Source organism: Nyctibius grandis, chromosome 27 (genome assembly GCF_013368605.1).
Source record: "Nyctibius grandis isolate bNycGra1 chromosome 27, bNycGra1.pri, whole genome shotgun sequence".
Classification (NCBI taxonomy): domain Eukaryota; kingdom Metazoa; phylum Chordata; class Aves; order Nyctibiiformes; family Nyctibiidae; genus Nyctibius; species Nyctibius grandis.
In genome coordinates this window covers 4,440,947-4,457,279 of record NC_090684.1, presented here as the reverse complement: position 1 = coordinate 4,457,279, position 16,333 = coordinate 4,440,947, and the positions used below count along the sequence as shown (strand labels likewise).

At 41.4% G+C, this 16,333-nt stretch overlaps 1 protein-coding gene across 2 annotated transcripts in view; it reads right to left on the bottom strand.

The window, feature by feature from the left end:
- Positions 1–309: 309 nt before the first annotated feature.
- Positions 310–16,333, bottom strand: part of MAPK14 (mitogen-activated protein kinase 14) — a 26,326-nt gene continuing 10,302 nt past the window's right edge. The window contains exons 3-12 of one of the 2 annotated variants that reach the window (XM_068419148.1): positions 15,623–15,681; positions 15,139–15,250; positions 14,588–14,617; positions 14,105–14,152; positions 13,551–13,665; positions 12,433–12,504; positions 6,808–6,887; positions 4,024–4,102; positions 3,541–3,714; positions 310–2,701 (exon numbers count right to left, since the gene is read on the bottom strand). In XM_068419148.1, the coding sequence (XP_068275249.1) occupies positions 2,634–2,701; positions 3,541–3,714; positions 4,024–4,102; positions 6,808–6,887; positions 12,433–12,504; positions 13,551–13,665; positions 14,105–14,152; positions 14,588–14,617; positions 15,139–15,250; positions 15,623–15,681 (837 nt within the window). In that variant the 3' untranslated portion in view covers positions 310–2,633. Of the gene's footprint in view, positions 2,702–3,540; positions 3,715–4,023; positions 4,103–4,644; positions 4,725–6,807; positions 6,888–12,432; positions 12,505–13,550; positions 13,666–14,104; positions 14,153–14,587; positions 14,618–15,138; positions 15,251–15,622; positions 15,682–16,333 lie in introns of both variants that reach the window. The other variant, XM_068419149.1, reaches the window with a different exon arrangement.

Here is a 16,333-nt window from a genome sequence, read left to right as displayed (position 1 = left end):
GGGAGGGGTCCCAGGGCTGGCCATGCAGCAGAACACTGGTCTATTTCCTAAACAGAAAATAAAAGTATTTTTTTCTGTGCCCAGTACTCACAGTCAGACTCTAAGCTGGTTTTGCATCGAAGAATTCACTTGGGAAAAATAGGGACACAAGCCCAGTGTCAGCAGAGAGAGGCAGTCAACAAGCCACGCAGCCTTGGCCCCCCCATCCCAGCCATCAGACTGGATCCCATAGGACACGAGGGAGAAATTCACCCCGTGCTAAAACTAAACCCTTTAGTGCCAGAGGTGTGTTAAGTACCATCAGCGCAGTAAATCTGAAAAATAGGTTTTATTTTTAACCAGTGGTATTGTGACATCTTATCCGGCATAACCAATTACAGCAAAATTCATGGATAGAAACAAAATAGCAGATTCTCTTCTTTGAAGTGCGTCCTCCCGTGGGGGCTGCGGGCAGCTGGGCAGCATTGCACTGAGGGCAGGGAGCCCCGACTCCGAATGAAACACTCCCACTCACACAGACACGCACGCACGCACACACGACGTCTATATTTTTAAAAATCTTTAGCAATATTTCCGCAGGAAATCACACCGTAGCATCTACACATAAAAGGGCTGATAAAAATAATCTTGTTGTAGGTTTACAGAGTATATCTACACGTTCATTTCAATACCTGGACCGCTGGTCCAGCAGAAAAGGGAGGGTGTTTTGTCTTGATTTTGTTGGGCTGAGGAGAGTTTTATGCCAGAGCATGAAATAACTGCTCTCTTCATCTCACCCCAGACCTTTACTAAGTGTTTGACCTGAAGAGATCATTTAAAGTAGCCTAGGAAGAGTCAATGGCTTTGTCATCCGTGTCCCATCCCTTTGTGCTGCCTCTTCAAACACGGGGGTAAAAACACTACAAACAGTTCCTCTCCGTCCCGTAGGTACCAAGAACACAAAATACTGCCAAAGCCTTTCTCCTCACATACACAGGTACGTTGGCCACACAGGACACCTGCAACAAATACACGTCTACAAATGTCTCTCCACAAGGCCCAGCATCGGGCTCTGAGCTCCCCGGGTACGGTTCTAGCACACAAACATGCCGAGAAACCTCCCTCCTGCCAGGCTCTACCTCTGGGCATTTCACTCACGCAGAGTCCTGTGAAATACAAAATATCTGAACCATGTTTGTATTCAAACATACTCCCTTGTCGTGTTTCCTCAGGCAGAGATCAACCTGCTAAAAAACAGCCAAGCAGCTCTTATCTGAGAGGGGAAAAAAAACCCCTAGTAAATGTTAGTTTTATACATATATAAATATTTATATTTATAGATATAGACAGTGAAAGGGAGATTGTGGGTTTATGCATGCTTATTTCTTTGCTTTGGATTCCAATAATTCTAAAAAAAAAAAATCTTTTCAGGAAATAACTTAAGTTCTGGCACACAATGCCATAGTTGTTTCTTTGAAGAACATTTTTGACATTTCATCTCCCAAGAAACCCTCCGTTCCAAGCTCTCCTTCTCTGAAACCAGAAGGTCACAACAAAGAAAAAGGGGCACGTTTCTATGCCGTATATTTTATCCTTTCCTCGTCAAAGCCCCCAGAGTGGCAGGTATTTCACAACGAGCTGCAGCACAAGAGGAAGGATGCTGTGATTTCATGGCACCGGCTGAGGTACTCAGTAAAACAGTTCACTGATGATTTAACTTGCCCCAGTGCCACCCCCAAAAAACTAACGACAAAAATCAAGCAGCTCTTACAGGCACATACAGCTGTAACATGCAAAAACACCCCACCTTTTGAGGAACAAAATACACAAACGTGTGGCTAGCAAGAACCTTCTCCAGCCTCTGTCTCCTGGGAGCTGACGCTGGGAAGCCTCAGAACGAGAGGAGGGGGAAGAGGGAAAAATACAACATCCAAATCCAGGGGTAGAGGCTGTTGCCTCTGAAAGTTATTTCCTGATTACATCGAGTTCATGCCTGGCTATCTGGGAGCCTTCACCCTGAAAACAGTGGGGTCAGAGATTTCCACTCCAGACTTCCTTTCCCCTCTCTCCTCATTCAATTTAAGGCACAAACATATTTACAGTTTCAAACAAAACCTTTTCACATTCCAAGAATCAGCCATCAGAAGCCCTGTACATTCTGCTGTACCAGGAAGATCTGGACGTAAATCAGCCATCTGGCATTGAACAAGGACATCCCTCGACCCCACCTTGTCCTGAAGAAAACAGAGGACTCTAAGCCTATGCCACAACTTCCATTATTTTGAGGTTACTTAATTATAGAAGAATTGATAACTGGCAATGATTGTAACCAAATTTGAAACGTCAACTTCCCCACCTTGCCCCAGCAGTGCAAACTTGAGCACTGTTCCTCTGGAAGGACTAAAGAGCAGTCAGAGCAGGTCTTCAGAGGCTTGCCCCAGCTGTACACGGAATACAAGAGAGCATGCAGCATGTTTACATAGACTCAGCTTTCTTCCCTCCCTCCCCCCCCGCCCACCCCAATTCAACACACACAAAACCCCTCCACCAAGGAGAATATTGTTGTGACGAGGCACTTGAACGATAATCGGAGAGTCCCTATGGAAAGGCCTTCCCCTCACAGTGAAGTGGGACAAACAGAAGAGAGCAGTTTCTCAGGACTCCATCTCCTCTTGGTCAAGCGGCGGTGGCACAAAGCTGATTACTTCGTCGTAAGTCAGGCCTGGTGGGAAAAGTGTGACAGAAACTTAACAGGCAGCACTAAAGACATCGTTCATGCAAGAAAACCTGCAACAATCTTAAAGGTTCTAACACTATTTTAATCAAAAAACATGGTTTAATTAAGAAAAGAATGGTTACACCGTTCTCAGAGACTAGCATACACAATAAAAGAGACTTCCAGAGCGTTGAGGAGATGTGAATAACTTTGAAACAATAAAGACATGAGCAACCATGTCGCCTACATGTTTATATGCTCATAGTAATAATTAGTTACCAGGGATTATGCTAATTATGTGCACAGGACGTGATAGATTCACTCAGTCTAAGCGCCTCAGAACAAACAGGATGCCCACATTTGTATCAGTTTCTTTTGTGCCTCTTTTGAGCCTTTTTGAGGCTCAGAGGTGACCTTAGTGCAGTCTACAACTACCTGAAGGGAGGATGTAGCGCAGTGGGAGTCGGCCTCTTCTCCCAGGCAACCAGCGATAGGACAAGAGGACACAGCCTCAAGCTTCGCCAGGGGAGGGTCAGGTTGGACATTAGGAAGCATTTCTTCTCAGCAAGGGTCATTAGCCATTGGAAGGGGCTGCCCAGGGAGGTGGTGGAGTCACCATCTCTGGAGGGGTTTAAGAAAAGACTGGACATGGCACTTAGTGCCCTGGTCTAGTTGCCATGGTGGTGTCAGGGCAATGGTTGGACTCGATGATCCCAGAGGGCTCTTCCAACCTCATTGATTCTGTGATTCTGTGATTCTTAAGCACCCTGGCTCAGCCGAACTGCAGCTTATGGAACAGACCACGAGGGAAGCAGCTGGCTCGCTCTCCCGTCCCCCAAACTCACTTTTCCATTCTTCAATCTCAAGTTCTCTGCTTTCAAAAGACTGGTCATAGGGGTCTGCCACTGGTTCATCGTCGGGGTCGTGATACTGAGCAAAGTAGGCGTGAGCCAGCGCTTCTGCTGCAGTAATCCGTTTGTCTGTGTCCAATACCAACATCTTCTCTAGCAAGTCCACAGCTGCAAAAGCACCGAAACACAGAAGAACGGATTTTACCCAGCGAGCTGTAACACTGTCTTCTGAAATGTAAGCCTGGAAAAGCCCAACGGATATGAGGAACCTGTAGTTTCTCAGGACCCACTCATCATCCACAATTTCTTCCTCTTACACCCTCAGCCCACACACACTCTGTAAACTTTGTACATGGTACGTAGCTCTCTTCTGAACTACCCCTGCAGTCAAGACAAAACTTTGGGCAAGCCTTGGTGTCCCAGGCCATGCCAGCTTCAGCTTCTGGCAGAGCACCACATGTAAAAAGCAAGCCTTACCTAGTGGGTTGGCACCAATAAACACATTTTCAAAGTTCATTTTCGGCATGTAAGACAAAGACTGAATGTAGTTTCTTGCCTGTGGAAATAAATGCTCTGTTGAAGTATAATACAATCCAGCCACCAAGACAGAGTACATTTCAATCATCCTGAAGCACTGGTTATTATGGTCTGTCTCCTCACTTTGCCTTCTCTTTAGTTATTCTGATACTTACTAAGCCCATCAGCATTATCCCTTCCCAACTAAAAGCCACTCAAGACAGCAGAGGAAGAGTTGACATTACTTGGGGTTCATGCAAGAGTGAAAAGCCAAGAGGTGCTGCAAGAGCTGCCTGCCTTGGAGGCCTGGTGAGGCTGCGTGCAGGAGGGTGTCTGCTGGTAAGCCACACAACATGGCACACAATGCAAAACCGACTCACATCCAGGCTCTCCCGAGTCTCAGAAGTCTGTGGTTGAGCACACGCTATCCAAAGCTCAAGTCTTCATTTAGTACAAAACACCTTGCTGAAGAGCAGGTAGTTAATGCCCACCCCATGCCACATGCGAGCACATCCTTTCTAGAAGCAAACACTGCAAGTGAAGACCTGCCCTGCAAACCCCCCTCATCTGCTCGGGTCTCACCTCATGGCTGGGCATCCTGTTAATGAGATATGCAGGGGGTGTTCCCGTCAGACGCATGATCTGCTGAAGCTGGTTAATATCTTAAGAGCCTAGTCAAGGGCTTTGTTAAAAACAGTGCAAAAACCATTTTAAACAGTAAACAGCTGCATACAAAGCATTTCTTCTGCAAACCACAAGGCAAAAGCCATACAGGCAGGGTCTGCTCATTTTTGCAAGTGAAAAGTTTAGCAATTGCACTAGTGAACACTTAAAACAACGGAGAATTACTGAGCAGTTGGTAACAGGGTCAGTACAGAAAGTAGTTCTGTCTGCAGTAAGTAGCATTACACTACAACACCTTTGCATTCACATTTCCCAACAGCTTTAAGCCACCGGAGCAGACGTTTCCTTTGGCTGAAGCTACTCCTCAAACAATCTCCCAGGCTGCTGCAGCCTCAGGAAAATTAATAAAATAAAAATTTAAACAGAAACAAAACTTGTACCCTCTGCACTGGTTACCAGCTTTTTTGCTTGCTGCATAGAAAGTACTTAAGTTCCTTGTGGTGCAAAGTGAAATCGGCTCACAACTGACACCTCCTTCTGAACAGCTTTGAATGCGCTTTGCTATGTGGGCGAGGTGACAGAAGGCAATAAATGCAAAATTAGCAAAGCATTAGCATTGCATAAGACAGAGTTAGCTGATGTCAGTGAACAGACAGAGAAAGTACGAGCAAGTAATGCAGCAGAAAAACAGGATTTGTTACAGTGACACACTAAAGGCCCTCAAACACTTAATAGTTTTGCTGTCTCCATGCAATGGAAAAAAAATAGTAGAAACAGTACTTGAACTGCATTTTTTTTTTTTAAAAGAGACTCTTGATTTGGACCTGGCTAAGAGCAGTTATCCTTTTTATTGTGCAACGTTAAAAAAAACCCAAACAAAAACACTTCAATCTTACGTCTGCAAACTAATCTTTTGCTTAACCTAGTCAACCTTTAAGCTTATCTGTCTCGCTAATCCCCTGTATTTCAAACACCACACTACCCTTGAGGTCAGCTCACAGGGCACGCAAAGCAACCTGTGTTATTCAGTTCTAACCTTTCCAAGGGTAGAAGACCCCAGGGCTTTTTAAACTGGTGTGATGTTCAACAAGTTGACCAACTGAATCCAACTTGCACCTTCATCAAATGGAATTCAAGGCTAACCCCCAATTTCGTGTTTACAGTCACTGTTACATGAAAAAAAAAACCCCTAAGCTGCAGTGCAAACTAATCTTATCATCACTCTCCACCACGCTGATCCTCTATCACGTATCAGAAACAGCACAGTGACTTGCTAAAGTGTGCTGCTCGTTACCTCTACGCAAGCTCGCTGCTCACTATGCATTAACTCGTTAATCCGTACTGTCACGGCATCTCTTGCTCTAACTTTTATGCACTTTGCCTTCAGGAACGGGTAAAAACAAATGCCATTTAATACTGTCTTTGCAGAAGTTCACAATTCAAGATGAGAACAATACAGAAATGGCAGCATGGCTGAGAATGTGGCACCCTTCAAAAATGAGACTGCAGAAAGCTTTTTGCTATTGATAAAAGGGCCCCGTAGAGCAATACCCTTTAAATACATAGCATAATTAATTAATATTCTCAGCAGAATATATACTGTGTGCCCTGGAAACAGCTGCCACATAAAAGCACCTAAAAGGTATTTTGGATTTTATGCAACAAAGATGGTGGCAGTAGCATTTCAGAAATTAATCACACTACAGAAGGGACTGTGTGCGTTTAGATCACACACTTGCTCCTGTTAAGAAAGATCCTTGGGCAGACAATCTGGAGAAATAATAATTGAGACGAGCCTCAAGCTCTCAGCTGTGAAAAATACTTCCCCAGCAGCATCTGATCATACAATATATCACGAACTATAAACCCACAAACTGAAAGAAAAGTCACGAAGCAGTAAAATGAGAATATGGAAGGAAGAAATCATACCACAGGCAGAGGTAAGAGGAATAAAGATCAGATACACACAGCATAAGAACTCAAAGCCATCCAAATAATGACAAAGGAAGAAAAATAACAGAAAATAAAGCCCAACACATACTACAGAGAGACTACAGGAGGGCAACACACAAACTCGGGACTTCCAAAAGGGCAGATATTACAATCAAAGTGTAAACTCACAGACTCTGAGGAGATTTTCTTCAAAAGCTCAGGCCCTGGGGTTCCAACGAGTCTCAAAATGAGCTTCAACTGATCAATATCTAATGATGGACCATAAAGGAAAATGCTGGGACAAATCAAAAAGAAAAGCGCAACATAACAGCCTGTTCATGTTGAAAGTTAACACCTGCCAAGGCCTCCACTGAAAACCTATTTTAAGCAAACCGTATTCATGCCTCTCGTTTACAGTTGAACAACTTGTCTACAAATACGCCACATGCATTGAATCAGTCACTATTGTGGAGCAGAAGTCATTTACATGCTCACTTCACCCTTTGAGGCCCCACACCAAAGCAGAAGCAGCAGTTAGTAGGATTAGGTCACGTTAGTGACAGAGGAAGTAAAGCAGAAGGCTGAAAAGTGTAGGCACTAAGGTTTTAAAAAAGTCAAGGCCTTCTGTGAACGCCTTCCGAGGTAATTCAGCCACTTCTAGAACTGAGAAAGTAAGAGAACAACTGGACCCTGCTTGTGACCTACAGCATCCCTCCACCTGAACACGGGGTGCACCCTTCCCACGCCCGCAGCACCCGGCAGAGGGGCTGGACCCCGCCAGCTCCCCGGGACCAGCAGGGCAGGAGGCCAAAGCACCTGGATCTTCCTTCTGCCCTACAGACCCGCTAGAGCGGCAGAGAGAACAGAATATGGGCTCAGGTTTAAAATCTCTCTGTAGAAAGCTCTCGGGACATAACATTGCAGATGCAAATAATGTTTTATCCACAACAGAGCTTCCACCAGGCCACCTACCGATCCGAGCTGTCCTCTTTCACAAGGCAGAAAAATCAAATATTGGGCATAAGTGACAAAACATATGTCACTGGAGGGAAAAAAAATCCACTAAAGACACAGTTTTATGTCTACAACTCAAGACAGTAAGGAGACACAAGGTATCTTTTTAAAACCATTAAAAGAATAATCTCCCTTCTTGGAATTATCCTCCATGCTGCCCTTCAAAACCTCCCAGTGATTTCACTGTGTCTGTAATGTTTAGATTTGCCCTTAAAATTCAAACTAGTTACACATTTTCCTTTCAATAAAAGTAGTCTACTTACTAGAACTGGTTTTTCCAGGATCAATGCCTTCCTGATGCTTTAAGATACAGTTACAATGCCTTGTTAGAGTATCTTTTGAGGACCACATGAGCTTCAAAAACTGTCTCCTGTTTTTTAAAAAAGCCTCAGAGTTCCTGTAATACTGGCAACCTGGAGATTAAGGAAATCACCAATACTTTGCTAAAACCTTTATCTTTTGATGTAAACTTTGGTCTAAACTTTTACATATGAAATGAATTAAAAGCCCTGGAAATAGTACTTTGTCAGAACAGCTGAACTAATTTCTCACTTCTCAAGTTGCTTGGCCAGCTCCTACTGACTTAAACACTCAAAACCTAAGAGCAAATCCAATGAATCCAGTTGGATTTAGATTAGCTGCTCAATTGCCAACTCTTAATTGTCAATGCTTAAAATGAAATCAGTATATCCAGTGGTGTAGGAGAATTAGCAGAGGGTGCTATACTAACCACAATTACCTCATTTAAACTGGCTTTTCTTCAGTGCCATTTAGAACAGCCCTGACGTCTTTCACTTGTTCTTGTGCAAGAAAAAGTTGTGCACATTGCAGACTAGTAACATGCCTCAGAAGTCACAAGCCGTACCTCAGTTTGAATATTTTTATTCTTTTCAAGGCATTTAAAATCATGTGCACCAGATGTGCCAACAATACTGCTGCCCAGTTTGCTGTCAGCTCTTTTCCCAGGGGACAGCATGCTATGGGAAGGTACTTGTGTAATATACTTCAGTGTCTTCTCTCAGATAAAGAAAACACAGAATACAAAACTGGCACTGCCACAGGCGTGCCAAAACTCAACCCCTGCTTCTAGTTTTAGGCCTGCCATCTATAACCTGCTGAATTAACTACAGGGCCTACCACATCCCAGAGGAATGGGCCATAAGTAATTAAAAGACAGGAAAAACAGTAAATACAAAGCAAAAGAAAAAAACCACATGTGCATGGAGAAGGAAAGCGCAGCATGCAACCCCCAAATGCCATCATCAAGGTACCCCCAACAAGTGATGAGTCTCAGCGATTCTAAAATTCAGAAAACAACCTGCCATCACCATCAGTACCAGGCACGGCAAGGTTGGAAGAGCTTACCCAGGCAAAGCAAAGTTCAGAAGTTGTTTTAGCTGCCACCACAAGCAAGAATAAGATGTGTCAGAAGAATATGCCGTTTCAGACTGGTTAGTTATCATGGAAGCACCATACTACTGAATAAAAATAATGATAAAAATACTCTTCAGGGTTTAAAGGGAATGCAGTCAACTTAAAACATACAGAAAAAGAAAACTGGCTGAACGAGTACAAAACATTCAAGATATTCTTATTTGTACTTTACATCATTTTATGCAAGTCAAATTGTCAAACTTAAAGTCAACTTTCCTACTTCATTGTATGGATCATTCACATTACAAGAGCTGTAAAAAATTAAGAATATACATGTTTAACAGCAACTGACCTTGGCAAAAGACAGATAACAAAGAAAGCCTTTAGCTATGCCTCACATTAGAAGCCCGAAGGACTCTTCATTACCTTAATTTTTTGTCTCTGACTAGTCTTTCCCACAATCTTGCTGCCCTTCTCCGCCTCCTAGCAGAGATTTTACCAATATTTGAAATCCATCTTTCATCCAAATATTTCCACCCATAGATTACAATAGAAACAATTCAGTTAGCTTACAGTCAGATTTAAATTAGGAATATTGTAACAGTCCTGCAGAACTAAACCCATATTAATCACAGGGTTTTTTCTAAAAGTATCTATAATTCTTCCTTTAAGACAATCACAGTCATGTTCAGAATCTCTACAGATTAGGTCCTTCAGAACTTAAAATTAAATTCAGCATTAGTTTATCAGTGGCATAATCATCATAGACAGCGTTGGAGATCATCATCTCAGAATACAACTTTATTACTTACCAGATTAAATTAACTGTACAGCTTGCCTGTACTGAAGCCCCTTACAAGTAATATGTGCATCTCCAGGCTGTATAAAGAAATATCTGATGGACAATAACATCACACCATTTCTGCTAAATCCTTGGTGAAAGGGACCAATACTTCAAACAAGAGACCCATCTGACCAGGAGGATGATCATCCTGAGAAGGCATTACCTGTTCTGTCACTATATTTCATTTTGGAAACGTGAAGCTATACAGTTGAGAAAATTAACATCTGGAGACCAAAAAGCAAGAACATCAATTTTTCAGTTGTCCAGCGGGAGCAGTTTCCAGCTTCCTGAACACACAGAATTCACAGTCACGTTGCCTCCAACTGCAAAGTGAACTCCCTCAAACTGCAATGGATTTCGATATACTATATCCTTGGCTACTAGAAGCATGGTCAATATACCTTGAATTAAGCACATTAATATTAATTGCAAACTAAGTCAGCAATTGCATAGTGACACTGCAGGAGGAACACAGGCCTCAGCAAACCTGTGGGTACAAAGAAACTATCAAGAGCCCAGAAGTACCCAACAGGATCTACATCTGAAAAATTCCTAAAACTTTCTCCAAAAAACATACATATACAAAGATTTCAGAGAGCCTTCCAAGACAGGGAGAAGCTAAAACCCATTGTTATCTCACTTCTTCCTGCTGTCTTTAGATGGCAGCAAAACTGGAGCGAAAGCTGACAGCTTGGTGCCTTTCTAGATCCTTGGATAAGTGTTACACACACAAACAAGACTCACAACCACAAACCCTGCTCCTCTTTATAGTTCTAACCTCATCATCAAACAGCATATACGTTACTTAAAGCAGGGAACCACACACACAAAATGTAAGCTGTAGTACCACAAAGTTTTATCTACAACAGGGAAGGATTGGGCCTTATTTTTCTTAAAATCTAACCAATTCAGAACAGAAAAAGCATTTAACTCAAAAGCATTACTACCATTTGCAAAAGAAATTGAGCATTTAAGGTAAAGAATCACAAGCATCTGCTAGGAGATATAAATTAAAGTATCTTAATATGATAAAATAAACCATTTAGATCCTAAAAGCAAACTCCATTTTGCATTGCAGATATTATTGGCTATAATGCACAGCTAAGAATGAAGCTGGAGAAAAAACTTCTCAAGCTTGGAAGACAACTGTTTTGTTCAATTCATAAAGAACATGTTGTGAAGCATTTCTTACACACTGCAAATCCTATTAGCAAATATTTTATGTGCAAGTATCAAGATTTTTAAAATCTAAAGCATCACTAGCGTTAAACAGTGGCAACAGCTTAAAGACTTTTACTTTGTTTGAATCAACAATTCTTGATTTCTCAAAAACAAAATCTGCCCAAACCAAATTACACGTGGTAAATCAGCCACTTGTAGCTTCTAAGCCACTTTCAGGTTAGTTCTGCTTCTGTCCCTGATGACAGAAAAATATGGCAGAGATAACTAAACAGCAAAGTATAACAAGGTCAACAAATTTGGAGAGAGATTATGAGATGGAGACAGGCAGAAAAAAGAGAAAAAATGGTAAAGTTAAAGCACATTGAAAAGGGAGATGAAACTGCATCAAAACTGGAATGAAAGCCGCCCCCCTGCCAAAGAGTTTTAGAATCTAAATGCTTTCCTGAAGTAACATAGTACATAGGCAGCCAGCACTTCCAGCACTAGTTTTAATCAAATGCTAACATATTTGAATGAACAGATATAAATACTAATCAAAGTTATTAAAATAAACAAACTGTGGTTTAAAGAATAAACTTTGGGAAAAGGTGGGCAGTGTAATCTTCTCTGGCAAATAAAGTCCAATTTCTAGGCAATTAAAAATCTTGCCAGCAGTAAATTATCCTTACACGTTGCGTGGCTGAACACACAAAAGCTGTAAGTATCACAATTTGCATCAAGTCTCAGTTCTAATTTCCTGGGGAAAATCATGACCAACTCTCACAAAGCGCTCTCATAAATGTGCCCAAGTGTCCTGCCCAGCCCACTTGGGTGCAATTTTGAAAATACGTTATTTTTCACATCAATACAAGCACACAGTAAAAGACAGCTCACAATCTGTTTAAGCTCAAGCATGGAAATGGAACTTAAACATTTCAGAGCAATTTGGAATGAGATCCTTGGCACTAACGAATCTGCAAACCCACTGCTTTCACAGCATACCACCAGGATACAGCAGAGAGGCCAGAGGGATGCTCCACGTTTGCTAGAAACCTGAAGTGTGAGAGGATTCTTAGCAGACAGCCTATTCCATGCAGTTATTTTCTCCAAACTCAAAGAGCAACGAATTTAAATAAACTTAAAGGAAAGTAACTCCCCAAAACAAACAACATGTGAGGAATTCTAGTGATGCTAATAGACAAGAAAGAGGAATAGATTTGCTTTCTTGCACACTGATTGTTTCACGTGCAGCAAAATCAAGAACTCACCTCATTGTACTGTGAGTAAAAGAAGCCATTAATTTAAAAACAAACAAAAAAATCCACAACCAAACAAACCCAGAACTTCTTTTCTTGTGAAGTATGTGAAAGTGAAGATCTCTAACTTCCATTTCAGAAAAAGACATTACTTTTAAAGGATACGGTCTGTACCAGGGAACAACGTTCTTCCAGTCAACAGTTCAGCCATAATGCATCCCACTGACCAAATATCAACTGAACAAAATAAAATAAAAACACAAAACAACATAATGCAGAAAAATAAAGTCTCAATAGAATCGCTCCATCCAGCAAGTACAACCAACTTTATCCTTAAACAGCCTTATGGCATTGAAGCAATCTGAGATGCGTTGCAAGCTAACCGATACTCTTCAGTAATTATGTCATCTAAGGCTTGTCCAAACAACAGAGCACTAGATCAGGCAGATTTTCCTTCCAGAGCATAATGTGCACTGAACACTGAAGAGCTGGGGAGGGATCTACACAATCAAAGTGGAAGAAACCTATTGAAGACAACTCTGAGGAATGAATTTGCATGTGGCCTTACACAAACTCTACCCAACAACCATCAACTGTTACACTACAGATACAAGACAACTCCATATATATATGCAAGAGGAAAAGAGCAAAGAAGAAAAAGTAGCGAGGTATGAAATCAGAAGAGCAGGTTATTTTCTTTGATCCGTACGCTCTCCTGTACAAGAACTATTCTCAGAATTTGCTTTTTTTTCTCTGTGCCCGATCTGGAAGTACTGTAGGGAAGCACGGTGTGTTGCTGAGAAGATACTGGAAACTGTGAGGAAAACAGAACTGTGAAGAAGTGGCTAAGAAGAGAGGAAAGGAAGGGAGATTTATGTACTTTTTAGCATTTCTTCACACCATAACTTCAGACATTTTTCAGCATATTCCCAACAGCTTCCTAGAAACACACCTTCTCCTCATCCAGATACATTCCATTCACGTACCTTAAAAAACACTGTGCTAGGAAAAATACGGGATAAGTGCTGACAACATTATGCTGATTGCAATTTCAAAGGTTCAAGCTTAAAGAAGTCTTGTGAATGCCATCACAATGATTCTTACTTTACATCTGTCAGACTGTGGTTCAAATACTAATCTATGCCTTCCTTCCTTTAATCACACTTTCTGAAGTGTAATTACCATGACTGCCAACTTATGCGATCAAACGGAAAGGAGCCCGTACAAAGGACAACCTTGTTTTCCACAATTCAGGACCTGAAAAGCCTCGTAAAATTAATTACCTGTCTGGTTGTAATGCATCCAGTTCAGCATGATCTCAGGAGCCCTGTACCACCGGGTAGCCACATACCCAGTCATCTCATCATCTGTGTGTCGGGCCAAGCCAAAATCCAGGATCTACAGAACAGAAAGACATCCACCAGCTACTGCAGCGGAGCAATGCAAACTAGTTAGAGCAAATAACTAGGCAGTTATTGGATTGGGTGGAGGAGAGGTGGTGTAACTGCAAAAGCAGATTATGAAACTAAATTTCACAACCTGTTAAAAGATACTAGCCTAGAACAGCTCAGGACTCAATCAGAATTACGTCTGGATATCTTCTCTCTACAACAACTACACCTGTTAACTCTACACTTTCATGATGATTCATTAAAAACACATGAACAGATACAGAAAAAACATCCTTACAACCCTTAATAGCTGGGAAAGACGTTATTACTTTGGGCCACAAAAGTATTGCCAAAAGGAATTATTTTGTCCCTTTCATTCCAAGGGACATCCACAAGGCATTCACTCAAATGACAGTCAAACCACTCAGACCTCATGATCACATTACCTTTAACTCACAGTCTTCATTTACAGCTAGGTTACTAGGTTTTAAATCCTAAAAAATTAAACAACATCAGCATTAACAGCGGTATATATGTTGTTTCACAAGTCTAAAGTAGATAAAAATGTAAATGCAGACAGAGAACAGGTGCTAGCTGGCTGTAAATATCAACTCTCCATACTCAGGAAAATTATTTTATCCCAGAGTCAGCTATCTCTTCTGTGGCCCTCAGAGGTGTCACAGATAAGCAATATATTCAATAATGAGAACCTACTTCACAGAGATACAAGCCAAACGTAGGCAGGAACAGAAACTATGGATCTTGACAACCACTTCCCCTGTTTAACCTTTTGACTGTCTCACTGAAATAATTCTCAGAAATGTTTTTCTTGTTTCTATAGGTGCCACACTGTTAGATTCTGTGCTGTGTTTTTTGAAGATATTTGTTCCTAACATTGCTAAGGAATCAGTCTTAGGATAAATACTCACCCTGTGTATTATGTCAGCTGAATGGATGTACTGTAAAGCAAGATGACAAATTTTATACAACAGTCCAAGTAGCCTCCTCGTATCTTCACTAGACAATACTGCCCTACCCCATCCCACACAATCCAAACGCTAGAGCTTGTCTGCAGAAGGAACCAAGTGTGTGTCTCTGGCTTTTAAGTAGGTAGGCGTTTCACTTTGTCTCTCCTTAGGAGCACAAAGGAGCACTGCCACCATGAGTGGAACACCACAAGTAAACAAAACTGAAGAAATGGAAGATTCACTGTCAGAGCAGATTAGAGGGCAGCATACTTAACTCTCCAGACTCTGCCCATAGAAACATCTTCTTAAATGATACATAGCTTTCCTGATACAGAACTCCAAAGAGGTATGAAGTGAAAGAACAGTAATACAAGGTTCTCCTACAATACGTTAGGAAAATTACAGAAGCCCCACTATGTACTCATATGAATCTCTGAGGATATGACATGCATCAAGACCTTCCACCTCCCATTGGTGAGCTATCGACATTCAGGTAGGACAGGTGCAAGTACCTTCAGTCCCCGAAGAATCTGGTATATGAGGAACTGCACATGGTCATCGGTGAGTTTCTGACATTTCACAATGTTGTTCAGATCTGCTCCCATAAGGTGTGTCACCAAGTACCTACGAACAAAAGGAAACACACAGGCTATGAAGCAATCCCTTCAACAGGATTAGGATAACATTCCCCTGTTCAGCACCAGGAGCAGGGCTGACTGTCCCAAAGCGTGTTGCTGAATGAAATATAGTTCATGACACTTTAGATCTCGTAGCAGATGAGTACACCAATTCCTCTGCACTGCTCAATAAAACACAAGTGAACAAGTCTGAAGAGTCCAATAGCTTAGGATGTCCTAGTATCTTTTGTGTTGGAATTCCGAATTGTTTGAGAATGTTGTCAGACAAATTAAGGTGGCAAATATTTCTGTAATAATCTGGGAGATGTAAGGAAGATACAAAAGATGTTTTGTTGCAGTCTTCAGAGAAGTTACCTACACATCATTGAATTCTTCTAGTGACTTGGCAGGGGTGAACACATCCAACAAACCAATCACCTAGAAAGAAAACAGTAAAGTGAAAAAGCTGTGAAATACAATAATTGTATATTTACTAGATGATCTTTAAGGTCCCTTCCAACCCAAACCATTCTATGATTCTATAATATGATACAGTTAATAAGATCCTTTGTGGAATAGAAACTACTCATTCCAGTAGATGTTTCATTTCCTACTACGTGAATCATTCAGATGTAGACAAATTAGTATTCATACAAGATCAGAAACAAACGTTCAGTTCTTGTGTAAAAAAAAAAATATACAGCTGTCTCTTCACATCAGCCATCCACTTAAAGCATCAAACAGGAGCCATAACAAAAAGCTGGTGTAAACACTGGTTTAGAATACCTTATTTCAGAAACAAACTAAAGTTTGTTCAGGAAATAAATGGATGAGAAAAACAAAAAAACAACCACCACACAAAACTGCTTGCTTCCTGCTCAATTCTTAATTATACTGGTGACTACATACTAAAATCAGAATTGGGAGACTGTATTTGTTTCACTTGTTATCACTGAGTAATGGCTAGAAAAATTCAAGGATCTGTAACACAAGCAATGAATAATAATGACTACAGTGAAAAATAAGTCAGGAAAATAGTGCAATGCAATGAGGACCCAATTTTCACAACCAGCTTCACGCTGTCACTTGT